Consider the following 27206-nt stretch of genomic DNA (forward strand, 5'->3'; position numbering starts at 1 on the left):
TTGTCCGCATGCTTTTTCATCCGGGCACTGGAGTTCACGAGGGCTTCCCTGGTCTCTTTCCAGACTTGCGCAAAGTCAGCAGCTAAAGCATCTGCCGCGGGAACCCCCAAAGACGTGGAAATGGGCAGCGGGATGCCGGGGTTCTGGCCTGAGACCACAAAAAACGGTGACTTGGAGGTGGACTCAATAGGATGATTATTGTGGGAAAATTCCACCCAAGGAAGAAGTGAGACCCAGTTGTCCTGGTGGGCGTTGGTAAAGTGACGCAAGAAGGATGTCAGAACTTGATTGACCCGCTCCACTTGCCTGTTGGTCTGAAGGTGGTAGGTGGAGGAGAAATCCAAAGATGTACCAATGTGCCGACAGAGGGCTCTCCAGAAACGAGAGGTAAACTGAACTCCCCGATCAGACACGATCCGTTGAGGGAGTCCATGCAGCTTGAAGATCTGATGGATGAAGCTCTCGGCTCATTTAGGAGCCGAAGGCAAACCGGGTAATGGGATGAAATGGGCCATCTTGGAGAAGCGATCTACTACCACGAGGATAGTAGTGCAGCCAGAAGAGGAAGGCAGGTCTGTCACGAAATCCATGGCAATTTGCTGCCAAGGGGCCTCTGGAACAGGTAACGGATGAAGAAGACCGGAGGGCAGATTCCTAGGCACCTTGTTCTGCGCACAGGTAGTAGGGGACACTACATAATCCATCACGTCCTGGCGGAGAGAAGGCCACCAATAGTAGTGGGAGAGAAGTAAGCGGGTCTTCTTGGTTCCGACATGTCCGGCAATTTTGGACGAGTGCCCCCAGCGTAGCACCTCCAGTCTTTTGCTCTGTGGAACTAAGGTCCTACCTGGCGGAAGGGTAGAGAGGCTCACGGGAGCCACGGTAATAACTTTCGCAGGCTCGATGATATATGATGAACCTCCTCCATTTCTGGTGACTGCAGCGACCTAGAGAGCGCATCCGCCTTGGTGTTCCTATTCCTGGGTCGAAAATGGAGCTTGAAATCAAAGCGAGAAAAGTATAGGGACCATCGGGCTTGCCGGGCGTTGAGTCTTTGGGCGGACTGAAGATAGGCTAAGTTTTTGTGGTCCGTGAAAATAGTAAAGGGGTGAACCTCCCCTTCGAGCAGATACCGCCATTCTTCCAGAGCCATCTTTATAGAGAGCAACTCCCGATCTCCGATAGAGTAGTTACACTGGGCAGAGGAAAAGGATTTGGAAAAAACCCACAGGGAACCAGATGTCCAGATGATGCCCGCTGGGAAAGTACTGCCCCAGCCCCGGTGGAGGAGGCATCCACCTCTAGGATGAAGAGCCTACTGGCTACAGGGCGATGCAAGATTGGTGCGGATGCAAAGGAGTGCTTCAGGGCTAGAAAGGCATCTTCAGCCTCAGGAGACCAGGTGTTCGATTTGGTTCCTTTTCGGGTCAGGAGCGTGATGGGCTTGGTCACTGAGGAAAAGTGAGGAGCAAACTGTCTGTAATAATTAGCAAATCCCAGGAAGCGCTGAATGGCCTTCACACTGACAGGACGAGGCCATTTGAGTGCAGCAGAGAGTTTCTCGGGATCCATCTTCAGCCCAGAATCCGTGATGATGTAACCAAGGAAAGGCAACGAGGTTTGTTCAAACAGGCACTTCTCCAGTTTTGCATAGAGACGATTCTCAAAAAAGGCGTTGCAGGACCAGGCGAACGCTCCTTCGATGCGAGGAAAGATCGGGTGAAAAGACGAGAATATTATCCAAGTACACCACAACACAGGAGTACAGTAAATCTCGAAAAACCTCGTTGACGAATTCCTGGAACACTGCCGGGGCATTGCAGAGTCCAAACGGCATGACCAAATATTCATAATGGCCATCCCAAGTATTGAAAGCCGTCTTCCATTCGTCCCCGGCGCGGATTCGGATCAAATTATAGGCTCCTCGTAGATCCAGTTTGGTAAAGACCCGGGCCCCTCTCAGCCGGTCAAAGAGCTCTGGGATCAGCGGAAGAGGATACCGATTTTTAACGGTGATATTGTTCAGGCCTCGATAATCAATGCATGGCCTGAGGGATCCGTCTTTCTTCCGGACAAAGAAAAAACCTGCGCCTGCAGGGGACGAGGACTTCCGAATGAAACCCTTGGCCAAATTTTCTTGTATATACTTTGTCATGGCCATGGTTTCTGCTGGAGACAGAGGGTATGTTCTCCCCCTGGGGGGATGGCTCCCGGAATCAACTCAATGGGACAGTCAAAAAACCGGTGTGGCGGCAAGGAATCCGCCTCCTTCTTACTGAAGACGTCGGCATACTCGTGATACAGTGCCGGGAGTCCCAGAAGATCGGCTGGCTCCTGTAGCGGATGAGAACGGACCACCGACAACAGACAGTGTTCCTGGCAAATATGGCCCCAGCGCAGAATCTCCCCAGAGCTCCAGTCCAGAATCGGTTCATGCAACCTGAGCCAGGGTAATCCAAGGAGGACGGCGTGGGACAAATTGGGCAGTACGTAGAAAGCTATCTTCTCCAGATGAAGAGATCCCATTTGAAACTCGACTTCGGCAGTAACCATGGTGATAAGCTCTGGAAGTGGTCTGCCAACTACAGAGGCGATCGCACGCGGGTTTTCCAAGGTAACCACCGGAATCTGGAACTTGTCAACCTCCTCAAGCCGAATGAAATTACTAGCCACACTTGAGTCCACATACGCCTCCACAGATCTACGCTCCCGACCTAGAACAAATAAAGCCGAAATGGTAAGGGGCAGAGAGGAATTAGGGTCACCTAGGGAGGCCTCTCTTACCTGGCCTAGGTGAAGGCGTTTCCCGGTCTCACAGGACAGGTGCGCAGAAAATGATTGGCACCGCCACAATACAGACAAAGACCCTCCGTCATTCTCTTCCTGTGCCGTTGCTCAGACAATCTGACACAGTCTATCTGCATGAGCTCGGGGGCGGAACTGGCAGAGGGTGCGAAGGAACGTGGAATAGGGGCCTGATAGAGCCTAAAGGGTCTCCTCTCTCTGGCTGCCTCCCGGGAACGTTCGAGAAACCGGAGATCTGTACGAGTGGCCAGAGAAATGAGATCTTCCAAGGTGGTAGGGGTATCCCATCTGGCAAGCTCGTCTTTTATTTTGCCAGAAAGACCCCTCCACAAAGCTCCCACCAGGGCCTCATTATTCCACCCAAGCTCCGAAGACAGTGTCCGGAAGCGGATGGCATACTGTCCATCGGTGAGTGAACCCTGACGGAGGTTAAACAGAGCCACAGTAGTAGAAGCCAACCTCCCGGGCTCGTCAAATACCTTGCGGAACATGTCAAGAAAATTCTGAATACTAGAAACCACAGGATCATCCCTCTCCCACAACGGATTCACCAAGGCCAAAGCCTCTCCCTCAAGGTGGGACACGATAAACGCCACCTTGGCACGGTCGGAGGGGTATTTCTGGGGTAACAGCTGAAAGTGCAATCTGCACTGGTTCAAGAAGCCCCGGCAAAGCTTGGGATCCCCGCTATACCTGGGGGGCTTTCCTAGGCGAGGTGGCGGGTGAGTTACTGGATCCCGGGGTTGGACAGAGGTGGCCGCCGAGGACTGTAGGGAAAGTAGTCGGTCATCAACGGATGCCATGTAATTTAAGATGTGGGACTGGGTGTCGCGCTGCTGCACGAGCTCCTGCTGGAGGCCGGCTAACATGGGAGCGCGCCCTGGATCAGTGGTTTGAAGGGCGGATAGCCAGGTGTCCATGGACTACATGAAAGACAATATCCGGGTCTGGTTTTCCCGCAAGAAAAGTAACTTCTTTTGTGTAGCGGCCACGGCTCCAGCGGGGTCCGTGGCCTGGTTCTACTGTGACGCTTCAGGGGTTTAGTCAGCGTCCGAGAATGGACCCCCTGGGTCTCGGAACTGAGGCCCCCAGGGTGAGCGCACCAGGTGGAACTGACCCCTATACAGGGACCGTTAGGGGCAGACCCGCGGGGGATCAGACACCGCGACAGCTGGAATCAAGAGGGGCAGCTCGAAGGACCGGGGAGATCACAGGCAGGACTGAGAGGCCGCACCGGAACCAAGGTACGGGGCTCCGTGTGGAGTGGCGAGGGGAGATACAGAGCAGTTGGTGCCAGAGGCAACGAGGAAGACAGACAGACAGCCGGAAAAAGGACAGGACAGGGAAATGGCCAGACACTAGGGAGCGGAAAAGAAGCGACGGCTACGGAACACGGACCAGGCAGGACGGAGGGCAGGCAGAGAGACAAGCAGTGGCAGAGACAGGGACAAGGAACAAGCACAGAACAGAGGGAGAACCTATAGGGAACCTATAGGCGGCCAAATTAGTGCAAAGGACTTCACACAAGAACCAGGCGTCCTTCCCTTATGGGAGACGCCTGATATATCCCCTGATGGCAGGCGATTGGCTGACCGCTAATGGTCCGCCACCCACCGCAGGGTTAAACATCCCAACGGGCGTGTGCCCGCGACCTAGTGCGCATGTGCGGGCGGGGAGCTGCCCGAGAGACAGGAGGAGAGGGCGCGCGTGAGCAGGAGGGAGGAGGGAGCGCGCAAGCCGCCGGGTAAGTGACTGCCGCGGGGGAACCCGGTGGCCACGGCCCATGCTGTTACATCTTATATGTCATGGTCAATAGCAGCAACATCTAAGTGGTGAAAGAGAGGGAGGGGGTTCTTTCTGTCACTTATCAACCTTCACAATGCAATTAAGGCTGGTTTCACATTTGCGTTTTTTAGCGCTGGAAAAAAACGCTAACCTGCGCATGCGTTTTTTCCCCTATCTTTAACATGGGTGCGCATACCTGCGCGCTTGTAAGCGCATGTATGCGATTTTCATGCGCTGCGTTTTTTTGGGGTGTGCGATTGGATTTTCCAGACGCATCATGTTGCATTTTTTGGCCCTGCAAAAAAGCGCATGCGCACATATGCGCACGTTTTGCGCTAAAAATGGCCATTATAGCCTATGGATGCGCATATGTGCGCACTGGCATGCTCATGTAAGCGTTTTTTTGCATATGCGTTTTTTTTTTTAACCATGGAATTTAGGGGTTTGAGTTAGAGTTAGGGTTAGTTAAGGGGGTTTAGGGTTAGGGTTAGGGTCAGGGTTAGGGTTAGGGTTGGGTTTTGGGTCAGGGTTAGGGTTTAGTATGGTTTGGTTAAGGGTTAGGGTCAGGGTTAGGGTCAGGATTAGGGTTAAGTATGGTTTTGTTAAGGGTTAGGGTCAGGGTTAGGGTTAGGGTTAGGGTCAGGGTTAGGGTTAGGGTTAGGGTCAGGGTTAGGGTTAGGGTCAGGGTTAGGGTTAAGTATGGTTTTGTTAAGGATTAGGGTCAGGGTTAGGGTCAGGATTAGGGTTAAGTATGGTTTTGTTAAGGGTTAGGGTTAGGGTTAGGGTTAGGGTCAGGGTTAGGGTTAGGGTCAGGGTTAGGGTTAGGGTCAGGGTTAGGGTTAAGTATGGTTTTGTTAAGGATTAGGGTCAGGGTTAGGGTCAGGATTAGGGTTAAGTATGGTTTTGTTAAGGATTAGGGTCAGGGTTAGGGTCAGGATTAGGGTTAAGTATGGTTTTGTTAAGGGTTAGGGTCAGGGTTAGGGTTAGGGTTAGGGTCAGGGTTAGGGTCAGGATTAGGGTTAGGGTTAGGGTTAGGGTTAGGGTCAGGGTCAGGGTTAGGGTTAAGTATGGTTTTGTTAAGGGTTAGGGTCAGGGTTAGGGTTAGGGTTAGGGTCAGGGTTAGGGTTAGGGTTAGGGTCAGGGTTAGGGTCAGGGTTAGGGTTAGGGTCAGGGTTAGGGTTAGGGTTAGGGTTAGTTAGGGTTTAGGGTTTGGGTTAGGGTTAAGTATGATTTGGTTAAGGGTTAGGGTCAGGGTTAGGGTTAGGGTTAGGGTCAGGGTTAGGGTTAGGGTCAGGGTTAGGGTTAGTAAAGTCATGGTTTGGGTAGTGTGAGGGGCCACCTAAAAATGTTGGAAAAAAACGCAAACGCGGTAAAAACGCGCTAAAAACGCATACAAACGCATAAAAACGCTGCGTTTTTTTCATGCATGCTCATAAAAATGCTTGAAAAAAACGCAGCAGTTGTATGCTTATGTATGCGTTTTTTCAATGCGTTTTTTTGCGGGAAAAACGCGCTGCAAAAAAAAGCAAGTGTGAAACTAGCCTAAGAGATGTTGATGCTTTTTTATGGCAGGTGTGGTCTACTGAGTACCCTGGTGTCTGCCATGTTTGAGCTTCTATTAAACCCTTGCACATGGAGCACTTTACAGGAAAATCACTAAATTTACAATGCACAATGCACTGCAATACTGAAGTATTGCAGTGTATTGTACTTGTGATCAAGCAATTGTATGTTTGAGGTACCTAGTGGGACTATAAAATAAAAAAAAAATAAATTTGAAAAAATATTTTAAAAAACACAAACATGGTGTCACTAGTCAAATCTGAACTAAAAAAAATACTTTCAATTTTTTTTTTTTTTTTAAATCAGAAAGAAAAAAAAATAAAGTGATACTTGGCATCGCTGTAATTGTATTGACTTCCAAGAATAAAGGCCCCGTCTCACTAAGCAATCTCGGTAGCGAGATCGCTGCTGAGTCACAACTTCTGTGACGTAACAGCGATCTCACCAGCGAGATTGCTGTGTGTGACAGCGATCAGCGAGCGGCCCCCCTGCCGGTATCGCTGATCGCTGGAAGAAACCTCTGGACATTTCTTTGGTCGCTGGTCTCCCGCTGGCCAGCACGCATCGCTGCGTGTGACAGGCGGGAGACCAGCGATCAGGTGTAAAAAATAATTAAAAAAATAAAAAATATAGTTATTCTCACCTTCCGATGTCGCGTTCAGCCATCCTGCCTCTCTCCACGCTCCGGTCCCAGTGATCCTTTGCACGAATGACCGCGAGACTTTGTTATCCCGCGAGACTGTGACATCTCGCGGTCATTCTCGCAAAGGATCACTGGGACCGGAGCGTGGAGAGAGGCAGGATGGCTGAACGCGACATCGGAAGGTGAGAATAACTATATTTTTTATTTTGATTCTATTTTTTACAGGATGGCCAGCGATGCCGGGCGCTCGGCATCGCTGTGCTGATCGCTGGTGAAGCTGTCTGTGTGACAGCTCACCAGCGATCACATAGCGATTTACCAGCGATCCTGACACCTTCATATCGGTGTCAGGATCGCTGGTAAGTCGCTTAGTGTGACGGGGCCTTAAGGCTAACATTAGTGAAGATTGGAAGAAGAAAAAGTGGAAAAATGAAAATTGTCAGCAAGTGATTAGAATTATCCTATTATTTGGGGGTTGGGTTTACACGTCGTATGCAGAGATATGTGTCTCTATGGTATCAGAATTTAAAGAAATCTTGTGTAGTTTTGATCCTGCTGCTTGTTAACTTAGCAAATGCATGTTAGCAAAAGTAGTAAAGCCAGGTAGAAGGAAGTGTGTTCGGCCGGTAGGTGCCTCTCCAGACTCTGCCAAGTCCTCTGTGAAAGAGCCGCTGTCAGACATCTCAGCTTATTTCTAGAGAACAGAAGGATAGGAAGACTGAAATCATCTTTGGGGGGTCCCATATACATTAGACTGTTGGCCAAGCCAGTCGATATGGTCAGGGTCAGCCGACATTTGAATAATAGGGGTCTCTCTAGGGGGTCTGAAAATATGATATGCTTCATGCTGTTTGATAAATCCTGTGGATCTTTCATGTAAGCTTACACCATCTATTAGTTATCTTACTTTGCCCCAGAAATTATAACCAAAATGTTGGCACACGTTGTAACGCTCCTTTCCACAAAGCAACCCTCTTGGCACAGAAAGTATCTACAACACATAACAAATGTGGTGCAAGTCATGATTGAGAGTTGTTTTGGGGGCACAAATTAACGCGTTTGTTCCCCCGAATAGTAGGACATTTTTTCATCTAGACAATTTGCAAACAATGAGCTTGACAACAAAAAGCAAGTTGGGAAAGTAAACTTACCTTTTCACTACTGGACCTGAAAGAACACCAAGACCAGACCACACTTAGGACTCATGCAGGCGTCCGTGCAAATCGATCTGACCTCGGACCGAAATGCACAGACTGGTGGCCGCAGGTCTCCCAGCTGGATAATGACAGCTTCATATATTTCTAGGAGGCTGTGACGCTCGGGTCCGGAGATTCGCAGCTAATCCGCGCATTGCAGTCTGTGATTGTGTAAGGTGACAAAGGCCGTCATAAGCTTCCCTCTATTTGGACATTGTTCACATTTTATGCATGTGGTTCCAGAGCGTTTATAAGTGTTAATGTGTTTATGCACTGCAGTGTGAATGTATTTGATAAGTGTGTAGGATTAGGGTTAGCATAGGACAATAGGGGGACTGGATTAGTGGGGCACACTAGGGATAGGGAATAAGAGTCTTAGAGTAGATATAGTTAGCATAGGGGTTTTCCAGACTGGGAGGATTTACAGTGGTGCAGAACAGTGGGGATATAGTGTAGAGATACTTCCTGGTTAGTGAGCAGAGTCTGGGCAGCCATGCCCAGGGCAAGAGTTAGTTGAAATGCAGCAGTGAACAGGGACAGTCTGACAGCCATGGGGATAAGGTTGCTTCGGCAAGAAGGGACCCCAGACTGAGTGACGTGCAGGCGGTAACCAGCTTAAACGGAACCATTCCGAATAGGATACGGGGTCTACGACTGGGACTAGGCAAAGCTGAGACGGTGAGCCTTTTATCTTCTCCTCTTGAGACCAGACGAGAATGGAAGGAAGATGGAGGGCCTTAAGGCACGGACTGGGCAGGGATTGTCTAAGAAGAGCAGTGATTGCTGGAACAGAATAGGGGTTGTTCAGGAAGAGCAGTGATTGCTGTAACAGGGCAGGGATTGTCCAGGAAGAGAAGTGATTGCTGAAACAGGACAGAGATTGTCCAGGAAGAGAAGTGATTGCCAAGACGGGACAGGGGTTGTCCAAGAAGGAAAGGAAAAAAAATCCAACCAGCTCACCTGTAACAGCTTGTGGTGTGTGGGAGCATGGGATCACGTAGTCCAGCGTGTTGTCAATCAGGAAAAAAGGAAAAATTCCCAGCTTTTTGATAAAGAACACTGTCCTAGTGTTCGAAACGCGTCATTAAGACATTCATGTGAACTCTGTCTTACTTTTTTACTCAATGAAATGGATCTTTTAAGAAGCTGGGAATTTTTCCTTTTTTCCTGGTTGTCCAGGAAGAGCAGGGATTGCTAGGAAGACAGGGAAAGCTCTTGAAATGTCACTTTGTATGCACTGTGCTGCATCTGTACTGAAAACCCTACTGATAAGTAAAGTTAACTGTTTAAGAATGGACACTGTCTCTGCAGTTGTTTGTGAGACCCATGGAGCTGAAGATGGAATCACAGAAACAGAGGAGACTCCGGCAGTAAATGTGAGTGTTCTGTTGCGCATGATGCACATACAGCAAAAGGGACATTATGTTTCATCTGTGGGGCGCCAGGGTGTGGGAACATTACAGCCCGTTGCCACGACTGCCACCCTGATCACCTTACAATTGAACTGATTTTCACGGACGTCTGCATGAGCTATTGGCCTAGACTTTGAGAATGCAACATATGGCAGGAGTAAGTCCATCAGATAACAAACCATCTTACTTTGTGGCTGTCTATTCTATATCACACAAGTGGGTCTTGTGTGTGGAGACCCTTATTTGTCACATACAATATGGAGACAGGTCTTCTTTATGTTTTCCATTCTTTGAGTATGATGCATAACGTGGGGGCCCAAGACTACAATGTTGATGGCTTATCCTTAGGATTGGTCATGAATATCAGATCTATGGCGATCAGACCCCAAGCACCCTCATCAATCAGCTGTTAGTTGGTCCCAAGGGCATTGGAAATACACAACATGCCACAGCTCTGTACAACGTGTTTTGCCCGTTTGGTAGCTCCCATTTACTTGAATAGGAAATGAGCTGTAGTACTTGAGAACAGACACTACAAAGTGTGTGGGGCTATGATGTTCAGCCTCCGGACCCGTCCAGAACTGATCTGGTGATCTTTCTTAAGGACTGGTTACCAATATCATAGCCCTGACAACCTCCCTATTGACAAAGACTGTCTTGCTTTCCTCTTTTTGCTGAAACATCTGAGAAGCGATAGGAATAATTTTCTGCTTTCATTTGGGTGTGGATATCCACTTACACATCCATAAAGCGTTGATTCTGTGTCTGGTATATATACATCAGGATAGACATTTTTAAGATACCATGAAAAGTTTTGGCACTGAAGGTTCTGACGAAGAATGAATCTCTCAGACAGATCTCCATAAGACTTCTGCAAAAAGTAAAAAAAAAAAGTTGCTTGAAATATTAAAATTAGAAATACATCTCTGTTGCAAGGAAAACAATGGCAAACCAATGCAATCCATGCATGTTGGCAGTGCCAGTGTCAGAGGTAGATGTACTGACTGCTGACTTGCAGAAAGTTGAGCTGCACAATGGCTCAGGCTGGTTTCACACTTGCGTTTTTTTGCGCTGTATTTTAGCGCTAAAAAATGCATGCGTTTTTTTCCTATATTTTGCATGGGATGCACTTATGTGCGCATACACATGCGTTTGTATGCGTTTTTACGCGCATGCGTTTTTTTGTGGTATGCGCTCGGGCGCACAAAATGCATCCTGTTGCATTTTTTGGGCGTCCAACTTGCCTCAAAAAAACGCATGCTTGCGCAATGCGTTTTTTTACAGCGAGACACCCATTATAAGTCTATGGGTGCGCATATGTGCGCATTGGCATGCTCATGTATGCGTTTTTTTGCACATGCGTTTTTTTTGTTGACCATTAGTTAGACAATGGAAATTAGGGGTTTGGGTTAGAGTTAGGGTTAGTTAAGGGGGTTTAGGGTTTGGGTTAGGGTTAGTATGGTTTGGTTAAGGGTTAGAGTTTAGGGTTAGTTAGGGTTAGGGTTTGGTTAAGGGTTAGTATGGTTTGGTTAAGGGTTAGGGTCAGGGTTAGGGTTAGAGTATGGTTTGGTTAAGGGTTAGGGTCAGGGTTAGGCTTAGGGTTAGTAAAGTCATGGTTTGGGTTAGGGTGAGGGGCCAACTAATGGTGGAAAAAAACGCAAACGCGGTAAAAACGCACTAAAAACGCATAAAAACGCTGCGTTTTTTTCATGCATGCTCATAAAAATGCTTAAAAAAAACGCAGCATTTGTATGTGTTTTTTCCATGCGTTTTTTTGCGGGAAAAACGCGCTGCAAAACAAAGCAAGTGTGAAAGTAGCCTCAGTCATCGAGATGTGCTGATTTAATTTGCATTCGACTTGCCAGTGGGAGGGGTATCCTATAAATGGGTTTGTCAGTGCCGATCAGATAAGCCATCGATGTGCCCATGGAGAGGTCTACCCTGTAACGGGGTGGTCTGTGCAAATCAGAAAGCCATCGATGTGCCCATGGAGAGGTCTACCCTATAAAGTGATGGTCTGTGCAGATCAGATAAGCCATCAATGTGCCCATATAGAGGGGTAACCTATAAAGGGGCTGGTCTGGGCCGATCAGACAAAGCCATCGATGTGCCCATGGGGGAGAGATATCATGTCCGGGAGCTGGTCTGTGCCAATCAGATTAGTATTTGACTTATTACACTGTTCCATGAATAAAGTAGGGCAGGTACTTGCGACATTACTCTACTCAAAAAGTTCCATCATACACAAACAGCTGGGTTCTCTCAACCCTCCAAGTAGATTCTTCCACACACGTGACATTATTTAAAAGTGACAACTGGAAGTGTAGCCATATTGGTTGTCACTTTTCAATTCGCTTCTCAAAAACTGCATGTTCTGGCAATAATAGAGTTACTAAGACAAAGTAATGATAAAAATACAAAACGACTAACTGGAAACCATCAGCAAGCAGGCAGAACGTTATTTTGCAATAATTATTTCAACTAAGGTACATACACAAGCTATCACAAGTCCGGCCATACAACTTCTATGATCTGCATCTAGCCTGCTTGTGGATGGTTTCCCGGTATGCTGAATTCCCCCCCCCCAAAAAAAACAAAAACTGAGTAATGAGTGAAAATGTGAGGAACAAAGTGGTGTTTATTTTGTACACCTGTCTAGCAATGTTTGCAGCTTCCTGGTTCCTTCTGTAGAATAAGTCTTTGTAGTCATCCATCCACACTTCTGCCAGGCGGACTAGGTTCCTGCTGACTGTGTTATAATTTTTAGGAAATGTATATGGCATCCTTTTGCGAAATACATGGCCAACAATTGAACATGGCAAGATCTCCAGCTGCCCACCACATTGCCAAACCTATAAATAAATTGCAATAACAAATTATATATAATTTTTAAATGTTTGAGATTTTTTTTTTTCTATCTCACTTTACAAAACTAAAATCAGAAATCTTGCAATTTTCACACCGGCCACTAGTATATGACCTAATGGTATAAAAACCTGATTTATGTCAGTTTTCTGATTAACTTAAGGATTAATTCTATTTAAAGGGTTTGTCCACTATTTCGACAGCTCCTTAAATGCTTGAATGGCCCAAATAAAATTAAAAATAAGCTTATACTCATCTCCTACACCGGCGCTGCCTCAGCAATGTCAGCCCTGAGTCTCCTTGCGCTCACATGACATTATGTCACTTGAGCACTGCAGCCAATCAATGATCGCTGATTGATTGCTGGTCATCAATATTTCATCAAAGCGGATATCTTGCAGCGCTACCATGAGATGACGTCATGAAACATAACTGGAACGGGGTCAGGGCGGGAGGGGAGTACAAGCATTTTCATTTTATTCTATGGACTCTTATATTTAAGGAGACGTTGTCCAGGTAGTGGACATCCCATTTCATTTTGACAAAAGCACAAATCACCGATATCACCATGAATACATACGAGTTTACTTACTCTAAAGGACATTTCTAGATTTTCACCGCCCCAGATCTCCATGTTGTCATCATAGCTTCCAATATACTCAAAATATTCTTTAGAAATTGAGAAGAGACCTCCTGCCATGGTGGGCGTTCTGTGTAAAGAATAGAGTCCATCATTGATGAAGAGGACATATTCTGGATGTGTGGAATCACCAAAACATCATAATTGTAGTCTATACAGTATAAGGCTTTATTTCCAAATATAAGTTGTGTTTGGTTATTGTTTTATACCTGTTGACTCCATGCCCCGATCCAGCATCCACAACCGAATCAAAAAGTGCTGCATGTAAGGGTGGTTTCACATTAGCGCTTCAGGCCACAGAGTAGGTGGAGCTACCGGAGGAGGCGCGGTAGGGGCGGGGCTTAGCCGTGGCTGTGCGCAGGCCGACGCTGCGGCCTGAAACGCTAATGTGAAACCACCCTTAGTGTGATATTATACAAAGAAACATGTGTGTTCTCTCCTCTAATAACGTTATCTAGCACAGAGGTGTGAAACTTTTCTTCTGCCAAGGGCCATTTGACTATACCATCAATCGGAGGCCATACAAAATTATTAACTTGGAAATTACCCTGCTATGTTTGGTCACACATCCATCACTGCTCATATTATATTTGTAGAACTCAAGCAATGGCAGATCTGCAGTATACATCACATAGGGGACACTGACACTGCTGTGTATACATCACATAGGTAACACAGACTGCTGTATATCTAGGTAACACAGACTGCTGTATATACATCACATAGGGGACACTAAGATCACTGTATATACATCACATAGGGGACACTGAGACTGCTATATTTACATCCCATAGGGGATACTAAGGCTGCTGTTTTTACTTCACATATGAGACACCGAGACTTCTGTATAAACATCACACAGGGGACTCGGACTGCTATATACACATCACACAGGGTACACGGAGACTGCTGTAAATGCATCACATAGGGGACACTGAGGCTGCTGTTTTTACATTACATACTAGATAGCAACTAGATAGCAAGAATGCCATATATAGGACAGGACAAGATATTTTGGTGCGCTAGACAAATGAAGCTGATGGTGCCGCACTACCCAGGGGGGTAACTACTGAGGTTGCGGGGCCCCGGAGTGATTAGGGGCCCACCTAGTCCAGTAAAGAAGCATCCGGCTTCATGTGGGACCTGGGCTTCCATCAGGTCCTGCACCCCCTCCTCCATAATGTACTCGGTCATTCCTCCCCCTGAGCTCGGCACTCCACCCCCCAGTGTCTCAGGTGATGGAGGATGAGACCTGCTGGCTGCTGCCATCACTCTCAGTCACCGGTCACATGGAGCTCCATGGCTACTGAGTGCAAGGGGAAGGTGCGCATTCAGGAGCGCATGATGGCTGTTCAGTGCACACAGGACCTGTGATGAGGTCACAGGGGGTGAGGAGTCAGGGGTCACATGATCAGGGGCTTCCGTGTCACTGTCTGCAGGACTCTGCTGTGCTGGTTGTCATGGTGCTGGATGGGGTAAGTAGAAGAGTGGGGTCAGGAGGGGTTTACTGGGTGCATGTAGCAGAGCCGCGCGTGTACGAGGTGTGGGGAGCGTAGCCGCGCATGTACGAGGTGTGGGGAGCGTAGCCGCGCGTGTACGAGGTGTGGGGAGCGTAGCCGCGCGTGTACGAGGTGTGCGGAGCGTAGCCGCGCGTGTGCGAGGTGTGCGGAGCGTAGCCGCACGTGTACGAGGTGTACGGAGCGTAGTCGCGCGTGTACTAGGTGTACGGAGCGGAGATGTGTGTGTATTTTGGCATGGGGGGCCCCATTTGAAAGTTTGCACCGGGGCCCATAACTTTGTAGTTACGCCACTGGCCATACCTGATGTACCCTCAGCACCCAAGCAAAGGAATGAGTGAAATACAAAGGTACAAGGACTCGGCGCAATTCTTCCTTGGCCTAGAGCGGTCACAGACCGCGCCTGCTGGAGATTCAGCTGTCTCTGCTGAATTCATGTCGACAAAGCGGTGGATTCTGCTCTGCTCTGCTGACGGGGCGGAACAGTTAGGCAGTGGGTATCTGTTGTGAGTTAATTTTCCCCTTCGTCACTGAGGTCTGGTGAACTCCCTATTCTGGTAAAGGAAGGTAATGAGCCTGATTATCAGGCACCTGAGCCTAATGATGATGACTGGCTGAGTGGAGTCACGGACTGGATATAAGGCTGCCGACGCCCTTCTGCCCTGCGGGTGTTTTCTCTGTGGACTTCTAGGAAACCAGTCTGATTCCTGCTCCTCTAAAGCTAAGTTTTCTGCTTTGCCTTTTAGCATTTGTGTTTTGTTTTTGTTTTCCTTGCTTTTCTGGATTCTGCCATTCCCTGCTGGGGTGAGCTGAATCTCCTTTTGCCGGTTGCTCTGTCTTCAGAATATTCCTGAGTACTGACATAGTCTTTTTGAAGCCTAGCGTCTTCAGGGCCTTTTTCACTGTCAGTCTGTTGGCTCTTATTTTCATAGGGTTTTTCACGGATTGCAGACAGCAGCCTTCCTGTCCTTTTCTATCTAGTTAGCTTGGGCCCCATCTTTGCTCAGTCTATCTTTCTGTCTGTGTTGTGTTCTTTCTTCTTGCTTCACCGTCATTATATGTGGGGGGCTGCCTTTTGCTTTGGGGTCTGCTCTGGGGCAGTTTAGATTTCCCTTTCTGTCTTTAGGCTATTTAGTCCTCCGGCTGTGATCGAGGGGTCTAGGGCATCGTAGGAACCCCCCACGGCTACTGCTAGTTGTGTTGATAGGTTCAGGGGTCTGCAATCCGATAGCTGCCAACCTCTCTGGTTTTCTGGACTTAGCTAGCATTTCTGTTTTTGCCTCCTACGGTGACTCAATCATAACAAGTATCCGTCTGTGAATAAGAATGAAGTCGGATGTCCCGTCCCACTAACTAATGTGCTTGTAGGTGCTTGGGAACATTTTTTGTTATACACTTTAATATATTCCAATCATCACATTATATAGCACTGTGTACTTACAATTGCTCATTTTGCCTTTCTACGCAGATAATTATTTTCTTTTCCAATAGATGTATGAAATCATGTGATTAAAAACTGACTAGCTGAATCATTCTAAGTCAGCCCTATGTACATTTGTATCTTATGAACCTACAACTCCCAGTATGTTCTTATCAGTCTTTATCAGACTGCTGACCATACAGTAACCACAGTACTAATGTGACACAGTCAGTATCAGCAAGTAAATATTTACATCCAGGTACCTTATAGGTGACCTCTTCTCTTTTCATCTCCATGTTGTCCAGACGCCAAAGTGACTTTTCACATCCACACCTCATCTCTGCAGACCTCCCTCTTCTCCGGTCTTCTGCAGCACATCCCGATACGGTGTCCTTTAAAAATAACAGCGTTATTAAAATGCCCTCTGCATAAAAATATCTATCCACATTATGACCTAAACAAGCCTCTTCTAGTATATGACCTCAATACTGTCCACCTTAATGAGCTACACCCGCCACACTACCATTATCAGCTATAACCGCCACACCATCTGCCCTTATGTATCACGACCTATACCATGGGGGGGTCTGCTGCTGACATTGTAATAGGGGTAATGTCCCCAAATTCTGTACTAATGTTCCCCATCCTGGGCCCATTCAAGGTACAGTGGGGCAAAAAAGTATTTAGTCAGTCAGCAATAGTGCAAGTTCCACCACTTAAAAAGATGAGAGGCGTCTGTAATTTACATCATAGGTAGACCTCAACTATGGGAGACAAACTGAGAAAAAAAAATCCAGAAAATCACATTGTCTGTTTTTTTTTTCATTTTATTTGCATATTATGGTGGAAAATAAGTATTTGGTCAGAAACAAGCAATCAAGATTTCTGGCTCTCACAGACCTGTAACTTCTTCTTTAAGAGTCTCCTCTTTCCTCCACTCATTACCTATAGTAATGGCACCTGTTTAAACTTGTTATCAGTATAAAAAGACACCTGTAAACCCCCCCTAAACAGTCTGACTCCAAAGTCCACTATGGTGAAGACCAAAGAGCTGTCAAAGGACACCAGAAACAAAATTGTAGCCCTGCACCAGGCTGGCAAGACTGAATCTGCAATAGCCAACCAGCTTGGAGTGAAGAAATCAACTGTGGGAGCAATAATTAGAAAATGGAAGACATACAAGACCACTGATAATCTCCCTCGATCTGGTGCTCCACGCAAAATCCCACCCCGTGGGGTCAGAATGATCACAAGAACGGTGAGCAAAAATCCCAGAACCACGCGGGGGGACCTAGTGAATGAACTGCAGAGAGCTGGGACCAATGTAACAAGGCCTACCATAAGTAACACACTACGCCACCATGGACTCAGATCCTGCAGTGCCAGACGTGTCCCACTGCTTAAGCCTGTACATGTCCGGGCCCGTCTGAAGTTTGCTAGAGAGCATTTGGATGATCCAGAGGAGTTTTGGGAGAATGTCCTATGGTCTGATGAAACCAAACTGGAACTGTTTGGTAGAAACACAACTTGTCGTGTTTGGAGGAAAAAGAATACTGAGTTGCATCCATCAAACACCATACCACTGTAAAGCATGGTGGTGGAAACATCATGCTTTGGGGCTGTTTCTCTGCAAAGGGGCCAGGACGACTGATCCGGGTACATGAAAGAATGAATGGGGCCATGTATCGTGAGATTTTGAGTGCAAACCTCCTTCCATCAGCAAGGGCATTGATGATGAAACGTGGCTGGGTCTTTCAACATGACAATGATCCAAAGCACACCGCCAGGGCAACGAAGGAGTGGCTTCGTAAGAAGCATTTCAAGGTCCTGGAGTGGCCTAGCCAGTCTCCAGATCTCAACCCTATAGAAAACCTTTGGAGGGAGTTGAAAGTCCGTGTTGCCAAGCGAAAAGCCAAAAACATCACTGCTCTAGAGGAGATCTGCATGGAGGAATGGGCCAACATACCAACAACAGTGTGTGGCAACCTTGTGAAGACTTACAGAAAACGTTTGACCTCTGTCATTGCCAACAAAGGATATATCACAAAGTATTGAGATGAAATTTTGTTTCTGACCAAATACTTATTTTCCACCATAATATGCAAATAAAATGAAAAAAAAACAGACAATGTGATTTTCTGGATTTTTTTTTCTCAGTTTGTCTCCCATAGTTGAGGTCTACCTATGATGTAAATTACAGACGCCTCTCATCTTTTTAAGTGGTGGATCTTGCACTATTGCTGACTGACTAAATACTTTTTTGCCCCACTGTATATATAATCCCCATCCTGGTTTAGTGGACCCTTCTAATCTTGGAATAGCTGCCCCCAATCCTGGTATAGATGTCCCCCCATACTGGTATAGATGGCCCCTCATACTGGTATAGATGCCCCCACCAATGCTGGTATAGATGCCCCCCATTCTGGTATAGATGCCCCCCAAACTGGTTTAGATGACCCCCATTCTGATATAGATGGGCTGCCATACTGGTATAGATAGCCAACCCTTGCTGATATAGATGGCCCCCCATCCTGGTATAAATTCCCCTGCATCCTGGTATATATGGCCCCCCATCCTGGTATACAGCATATGACACCATCCTGGCTAATATATATTACTCCCCCATCCTGGTATATATGGCCCCCCAATTCTGCTATAGATGCCCCCCATTGTAGTATATATGGCCCCTCATCCTGATATATGTGTCCCCATTCTGCCTGGAATATATGCCCCCCATTCTGATAGACACGGCTCCTCATCCTGGTATATATGACCACCCCATCCTGGTATATATGGCCCCCTTCCTGGACTAGATGCCTCCCCCACCCTAGTATATATAGCCCCCCATCCTGGTATAGATTGCTCCCCCTTTCCTGGTATAGATGCCCCTCCATCCTGGCATAGATGATCCACCCATCTTGGCTGGTATATACAGTTCCTCATCCTGGTATATATCGCCCCATTCCACAGCACACATAAAAAAAAATTCTGCTCACTTCCTTCCGCTTCCTTGCAGTGCTGCATCCTCTTCTGATGCTGGCTGCTGACTTCAGCGTGGTGTAAGCAGCGCATTACATCACTGCCATGTGCCCCCACAAACCGTTTTCAGCTGCCGAAATATTCACTTCCATAATAGCGGACACACATGATCGCCCAGCTGCTGTAGAAAGCTGGCAGCTGCGGCTAACACTTGTGCCCGCTATTAAGGAAAAGTAATATTCAGTGCTCCCCACAGCCATAGTCCCACCCATCTCTGCTCTGGCTTCAGTCCAGAGAGGTATGCGAGGTTATGGGCATGGGGATCATTGAATAATCAGTTTCTTTAATAGCAGGCTCACTGTTAGCAGCTGCTGCCAGCTCCTGCCTCCGGTGACTCTGCTCCTCTTCCTCTGCCACTGCCGCTCCCCCCCACAGAAACAGTCAGACTATCTAATAGTCTGTGATATACCGCAATTTTTTTGCCCCAAAAGTGCGCCCCACTCTGGAAGGCAGGAGGTAGCACCCTGTCTACCCCTCATCCTGTCCCTGGCCATATATATCTCATAGGAGACACAGAGACTAATGTATGTACATCATATAGGATTCACAGAGAGAGCTATATATACACATCACATAGGAGAGACTGCTGTATATGCATCAAAGGACACATGTGGCTGCAGTATATACATCACAGGAGACATGGGGCTGCGGCATTGACATCTCAAGAGACATGGGCCTGTGGTATATACAGTACATCACATAGGAGACACTGAGACTGCTGTGTATAGAGAGCTATATATACACACATTACATGGGAGACTGCATTATATACAGTGGGGAAAAAAAGTATTTAGTCAGTCAGCAATAGTGCAAGTTCCACCACTTAAAAAGATGAGAGGCGTCTGTAATTTACATCATAGGTAGACCTCAACTATGGGAGACAAACCGAGAAAAAAAAAATCCAGAAAATCACATTGTCTGTTTTTTTTCATTTTATTTGCATATTATGGTGGAAAATAAGTATTTGGTCAGAAACAAAATTTCATCTCAATACTTTGTGATATATCCTTTGTTGGCAATGACAGAGGTCAAACGTTTTCTGCAAGTCTTCACAAGGTTGCCACACACTGTTGTTGGTATGTTGGCCCATTCCTCCATGCAGATCTCCTCTAGAGCAGTGATGTTTTTGGCTTTTCGCTTGGCAACACAGACTTTCAACTCCCTCCAAAGGTTTTCTATAGGGTTGAGATCTGGAGACTGGCTAGGCCACTCCAGGACCTTGAAATGCTTCTTACGAAGCCACTCCTTCGTTGCCCTGGCGGTGTGCTTTGGATCATTGTCATGTTGAAAGACCCAGCCACGTTTCATCTTCAATGCCCTTGCTGATGGAAGGAGGTTTGCACTCAAAATCTCACGATACATGGCCCCATTCATTCTTTCATGTACCCGGATCAGTCGTCCTGGCCCCTTTGCAGAGAAACAGCCCCAAAGCATGATGTTTCCACCACCATGCTTTACAGTAGGTATGGTGTTTGATGGATGCAACTCAGTATTCTTTTTCCTCCAAACACGACAAGTTGTGTTTCTACCAAACAGTTCCAGTTTGGTTTCATCAGACCATAGGACATTCTCCCAAAACTCCTCTGGATCATCCAAATGCTCTCTAGCAAACTTCAGACGGGCCCGGACATGTACAGGCTTAAGCAGTGGGACACGTCTGGCACTGCAGGATCTGAGTCCATGGTGGCGTAGTGTGTTACTTATGGTAGGCCTTGTTACATTGGTCCCAGCTCTCTGCAGTTCATTCACTAGGTCCCCCCGCGTGGTTCTGGGATTTTTGCTCACCGTTCTTGTGATCATTCTGACCCCACGGGGTGGGATTTTGCGTGGAGCACCAGATCGAGGGAGATTATCAGTGGTCTTGTATGTCTTCCATTTTCTAATTATTGCTCCCACAGTTGATTTCTTCACTCCAAGCTGGTTGGCTATTGCAGATTCAGTCTTCCCAGCCTGGTGCAGGGCTACAATTTTGTTTCTGGTGTCCTTTGACAGCTCTTTGGTCTTCACCATAGTGGAGTTTGGAGTCAGACTGTTTGAGGGTGTGCACAGGTGTCTTTTTATACTGATAACAAGTTTAAACAGGTGCCATTACTACAGGTAATGAGTGGAGGAAAGAGGAGACTCTTAAAGAAGAAGTTACAGGTCTGTGAGAGCCAGAAATCTTGATTGCTTGTTTCTGACCAAATACTTATTTTCCACCATAATATGCAAATAAAATGAAAAAAAACCAGACAATGTGATTTTCTGGATTTTTTTTTCTCAGTTTGTCTCCCATAGTTGAGGTCTACCTATGATGTAAATTACAGACGCCTCTCATCTTTTTAAGTGGTGGAACTTGCACTATTGCTGACTGACTAAATACTTTTTTTCCCCACTGTACATCAAATTAGACATGGGGCTGTGGTATATACATCACAGAAGACATGGGGCTACAGTAAATACATCCCAGGAGACATGGGGCTGCGGTATATACATCACAAGACATGGGGCTGCAGTATATACATCACAAGAGACATGGGGCTGTGGTATATACATCACAAGAGACATGGGGCTGCGGTATATACATCACAAGAGACATGGGACTGCGGTATATACATCACAAGAGACATGGGGCTGCGGTATATACATCACAAGAGACATGGGGCTTCAGTATATACATCACAAGAGACATGGGGCTGTGATATATACATCACAAGAGACATGGGGCTGCGGTATATACATCCCAGGAGACATGGGGCTGCGGTATATACATCACAAGAGACATGGGACTGCAGTATATACATCACAAGAGACATGGGGCTGCGGTATATACATCACAAGAGACATGGGGCTGCGGTATATACATCACAAGAGAAATGGGGCTGTGGCATATACATCATAGGAGATATAGGGCTGCGGTATATACATCACAGGAGACATGGGACTGCGGGATAAACATCAGGAGACATGGGGCTGCAGTATATACGTCACAGGAGACATGGGGCTGCTGTATATCCATCACAGGAGATATGAGGCTGTGGCATAGACATGCCAGGAGATACGGGGCTGCGGTATATACATCACTAGAGAGACATGGGACTGCAGCATACAGTCATGACCAAAAGTTTTGAGAAAGACACAAATATTAATTTTTACAAAGTCTACTGCTTCATTTTTTTCTAATGGCAATTTGCATATACTCCAGAATGTTATAAAGAGTGATCAGCTTAACAGCAATTACTTGCAAAGTCAATATTTGCCTAGAAAATTAACTTTATCCCCCAAAATCTCATTTCAACATCATTGCAGCCCTGCCAGCTAACATCATTTCAGTGATTGCTCCATTAACACAGGTGTGGGTGTTGATGAGGACAGGGCTGGAGATCAATCTGTCATGATGAAGTAAGAATGACACCACTGGACACTTTAAAAGGAGGCTGGTGCTTGGCATCATTGTTTCTCTTCTGTTAACCATGGTTATCTCTAAAGAAACACGTGTAGTCATCATTGCACTGCACAAAAATGGCCTAACAGGGAAGAGTATCGCAGCTAGAAAGATTGCACCTCAGTCAACAATCTATCGCATCATCAAGAACTTCAAGGAGAGAGGTTCCCTTGTTGCCAAAAAGGCTCCAGGGCGCCCAAGAAAGACCAGCAAGCGCCAAGACCGTCTCTTAAAAGTGTTTCAGCTACGGGATCGGGCTACCAGCAGTGCAGAGCTTGCTCAGGAATGGCAGCAGGCAGGTGTGAGTGCATCTGCACGCACTATGAGGCGGAGACTCTTGGAGCAAGGCCTGGTTTCAAGGAGGGCAGGAAAGAAGCCACTTCTCTCCAGAAAAAACATTATGGACAGACTGATATTCTGCAAGAGGTAGAGGGAGTGGACTGCTGAGGACTGGGGTAAAGTCATTTTCTCTGATGAATCCCCCTTTCGATTGTTTGGGACATCTGGCAAACGGCTTATTCGGAGAAGACCAGGTGAGCGCTACCAACAGTCTTGTCTCATGCCAACTGTCAAGCATCCTGAAACCATTCATGTGTGGGGTTGCTTCTCAGCCAAGGGAATGGGCTCCCTCTCAGTCTTGCATAAAAACACAGCCATGAATATAGAATGGTACCAGAATGTCCTCCAAGAGCAACTTCTCCCAACCGTCCAAGAGCAGTTTGGCGATCAACAATGCCTTTTTCAACATGATGGAGCACCTTGCCATAAAGCAAAGGTGATAACTAAATGGCTCAGGGAACAAAACATAGAGATTTTAGGACCAAGGCCTGGAAACTCCCCAGATCTTAATCCCATTGAGAACTTGTGGTCAATCATCAAGAGACGGGTGGACAAACAAAAACCTTCAAATTCAGACAAAATAAAAGCATTGATTTTGCAAGAATGGACTGCTATCAGTCAGGAATTGATCCAGAAGTTGATTGAGAGCATGCCAGGGAGAATTGCTGAGGTCCTGAAGAAGAAGGGTCAACACTGCAAATATTGACTTGCTGCATTAACTCATTCTAACTGTCAATATAACCTTTTGCTACTCATAATATGATTGCAATTATATTTCTGTATGTGATAAAAACATCTGACAAACACACATAAAAACCAGAGGGCAGCAGATCATGTGAAAATATAATATCTGTGTCATTCTCAAAACTTTTGGCCATGGCTGTAGATATCAGAGACACTGGGCTGAAGTATATACATCACAGGAGACATGGGCTGCGGTATATTTATCACGGTAGACACTTTGAGGCTGCGGTATAGACATCATAGTAGACGCTGCCACTGTTATTTTCTATTGTGGGACGGAGCGCATCGCGCGCTAACTTTTCCCCACAAAGTACACATTGCAACACCCGCAGCAGCCTTCTTCTTGTCTTCTCTCACCACCAATTGGCGGTGGCTTGAATTCTGATTTAAATAGGCGGACCAAAGCAAACTATGCACAGTGAGCGGTATGTACTAGAGCGATCAGTGTGCATAGGCTGTCATGGTTCTCAGCAGTATGAGTACGATGATCACTGAGAACGATGATTATTTGTGCTGCAAAAGAGATAATTTCACCCGATGAACAGGTGATTGCCATTCATCTGGTGATTGGAAGCCTTTTTACATGGCAACTAGTGCTTTTAACAATGCTCCTTACACCTATAGATCAGACTAGCAACCTTTGTAAAAAGGCTACCAGAAAAAAAGGAGACCTTATGGCTCAGAAAAATTGACAAATCTCCATGGTGCCATGGAAGCTTCCTGGAATCTCCTGAAAAGCAGCGCCTCCATGTTTTTGTGTTTGATGCTGGGATTCTCCATCATCAAGGGGCATGGAAGAGGTGTGACATGGAGGGGGCATCCATAATAATTGGCTAGACAGCACTCATCACCGTGGATATACTGTATATATTACACTATTGTGCCTTTAGAAAGAGGCCCACTCCTTACTGGATCCATTCCTTCTACTATTGAACGTCTCCTGATTACCTCTAGTGTTAGCAGGGAAAATTGGCCCAATGGTCACAGGAAGAACATGGTCGGAAAGACAAATACCAGACCCTTTTAAAAAAAAAAAAAAAAAAAAAAAAGCACCACTCCAGCGGTTGTTTTTTCCAGCACTGGAGTGGTGCTTTAAATGTAAGCCCCCTTCCCCTGGTCATACTGTATACTCACCCTCTGGTGGTTTCCCCTTTTACTGACGCTGCTCCGATCCCGCAGCGCCATCCTGTGCCCGTAACTTCCGACTGTCCGGAAGTCAGAATTTACGTCACAAGAGCTCAATGCAAGTGTATGAGAGCCACAACAAGGCCAGAACGAGGCGCTCATAGACTTGTATGGAAAAGTGACCTCTGCACCGTTCCACGAAACACTGGCGCTTCCGGCAGGTTACTTACCGCCGGAGATCGAGTGAATCGATGCTGAAAAAGGAAGAAGGCGGCAGGTGAGTATGAGACAGACTGAAGCGGAATTGCATTTAAAGGCACCACCCCAGCGGTGCAATAATACAAAAACGCTGGAATGGTGTTTTAATTGGTTGACAAAATTCAGCATCATGTTGCAGTGCCATTTTTTTCCTTTACCGTCTCTAACATACACTTATAATTAGTGATTCTTTTAGAACTTCTTAAACAATCTATGGTAATTCTTATATAAGATCAAGGTAATCTTTCTGCTTCTTACTGTATTGGGTTTGTCTCATTTAGTCTTGACTTTGCCGATCTAGGAATGTCATCCCACTTAAATATCAGGGCCCAATTAAACACCCCGCGAACATGAAAACTCTCAGGAGATTTGATGAATTCGAAAGTGTCCAAGTTAATGCTAGCAATATCCGGGCACACTACTACGTTGTTTTTCTCAGCAATTCTTGCGAGCAGCGGTTCTAGCCATCCATTGTGACATTCACCTGAAAAAAAAAGAGAGAATTGCCCACATTAAATATGAATTTAAAGGGTATATGTCACCAGGTTTTTGGTACGCCATTTGAAAGCAGCATTATGTAGGGGCAGAGACCCTGATTGCAGCTATGTGTTACTTACTGAGCTGCTTGCTGTCATTTTAATACAATCACTATTGTACCTGCTACATATCTACTAGTTATCTGTATAACCCTGCCCACACCAGCTTTCAGGGTACACTGTGCATAGGCAGAAAGCTGCCAATCCGTGTGGGGTTATACAGAACTCATGTATATGGAGGGACTACATGGCAAAAGGGTCTCTGCCTCTACATTACGCTGCTCTCAGGTTAGGTGGAAAAAAACTGGTGACAAATTCCCTTTAAAAGGAACCTGTCATTAGATTCATGCTGCCCGATCCACGGGCAGAATGAATCAGAGTCTGGCTGCGCGATTGCAGCCACGTATGTTTTACTCTGAAATGTTGCCGAGATTCAGAGTAAAAATATTTTGAAAAGTCGGCTGGGGACCATAGGGAGAGACCTGACTAATCTGATGTCATCGCCAGCCAACTTCTCCCCACCCGGCTCCAGTTGATTGACAGATCTCTCTCTCTAAAAGCCGGGGACAGCTTTTAAAACTGTATTTTCTCTTAAATACCACAGGGACACTGCCTAATTATGGGGAAAGCCATGGCGGGCACTGATGTGGACACTGTACCTGATGGCGATAAGGAAACTGTAGCAAGTTTGGACAGGATCATCTCAGCAGACACCATATGTGGCCTCTAGAGCTAACACACTTGACAGCATTGTTGCTGGCACCTCGATGGTACTTTAGCATTACTCAGTGCTCATGGACTGTCCGAGTAAAGGTAAATTCAGATGAGTAAATGAAAAATTATCCATATGATCAGCCAAATGAATTGATATCTTTAACATCCATATAGCATCTGTTTTTATGCATCAACAATCACAAAATTATACAAGGTCAATTACAGCTTCCTAATTTAATAACTGCAATAGATCTGATAAAAAATTGGCTTTGCTAAACCAGAAAACCCCTTTAATAGTTTTTCACCTTGCACCATAATATATGTGCAGTGCTCACATGGAAGTTAGTGAGCCCAGCCATTTTAATGTACTTCAATGAAAAAATCCCTACTGATTCCTAAGGATGAACTGATGAGCAAGAAAATCACTAATAAAACACAGCAAGAAAATAGCTAATAAAACACAATAATATCAATGTAACCGGTGCTCAGTGCTGGAAAAAGTCTATCTCTTAGAGCTGTGGACTCCACTCTACGCCCATTCGTCCTATAATATTTAGTAAGTGGCCATCTCCTCACACTAGAATACTCAAACAAGATCTCATAAGGGTTCCCGAGGCTGCGATCACAGTCTCATGTCAGTGCTTCGGGGGGCTGATTTCTGTTCTCCCAGCTTGCTGTGTTCTCTACTTTTCAATGCACATTGACAGTGCGCTCTCTTGTGGCTCGTCACTTCTCTGCTTTGGGGACTGATCTCTGTTCTCCCTGCTTGCCTTGTTCTCTACTTTTCAGTGCACATTGACAGTGCGCTCTCTTGTGGCTCGTCACTTCTCCTCAGACCTGGCGAGCGAGCGCAATGTCAATGCACATTCAAAGGAGTATAGAGGAGGGAGTGCATACTGAGCATGTGTCGGAATTGACAATGGGCACATGCAGGGCCGGTTTTAGGCAAAGTAGGGTCCTAGGCAAAGTTTAAAATGGGGCCCCAAATGCTAACATATTGCACATCACACAGAAGCATTTTGGTTGTAGTTACATGCGCTGAGTTCAGGCCGCTAAACAAGCGTAATCAACAATATTGAAATAGCTCAACGCTTGTTTCCTGGCCTCTTTACACCAGCTGAGGTACAATGATGGGAACAGAACAATCACTAATAGATCAATCTGTCCCCATACAGTATCAT

General features: G+C 46.3%; 1 protein-coding gene and 1 long non-coding RNA gene across 2 annotated transcripts in view; one reads left to right on the forward strand and one right to left on the reverse strand.

Moving 5' to 3' along the window:
* LOC141049375 (uncharacterized) overlaps window positions 1-27206 on the forward strand; it is a 261995-nt gene that overhangs the window by 19638 nt on the left and 215151 nt on the right. The gene's annotated exons all lie outside the window — the stretch shown is intronic.
* Window positions 1-27206, reverse strand: part of LOC141049373 (polypeptide N-acetylgalactosaminyltransferase 3-like) — a 49229-nt gene that overhangs the window by 11137 nt on the left and 10886 nt on the right. Inside the window, exons 5-8 of the mRNA XM_073545780.1 lie at window positions 25034-25259; window positions 12862-12979; window positions 12056-12256; window positions 10144-10275 (exon numbers count right to left, since the gene is read on the reverse strand). Of these exons, the coding sequence (XP_073401881.1) occupies window positions 10144-10275; window positions 12056-12256; window positions 12862-12979; window positions 25034-25259 (677 nt within the window). The remainder of the gene's footprint in view (window positions 1-10143; window positions 10276-12055; window positions 12257-12861; window positions 12980-25033; window positions 25260-27206) is intronic.

Source organism: Dendrobates tinctorius, unplaced genomic scaffold (assembly GCF_039654945.1).
Source record: "Dendrobates tinctorius isolate UK_male_01 unplaced genomic scaffold, ASM3965494v1 ptg000143l, whole genome shotgun sequence".
Classification (NCBI taxonomy): domain Eukaryota; kingdom Metazoa; phylum Chordata; class Amphibia; order Anura; family Dendrobatidae; genus Dendrobates; species Dendrobates tinctorius.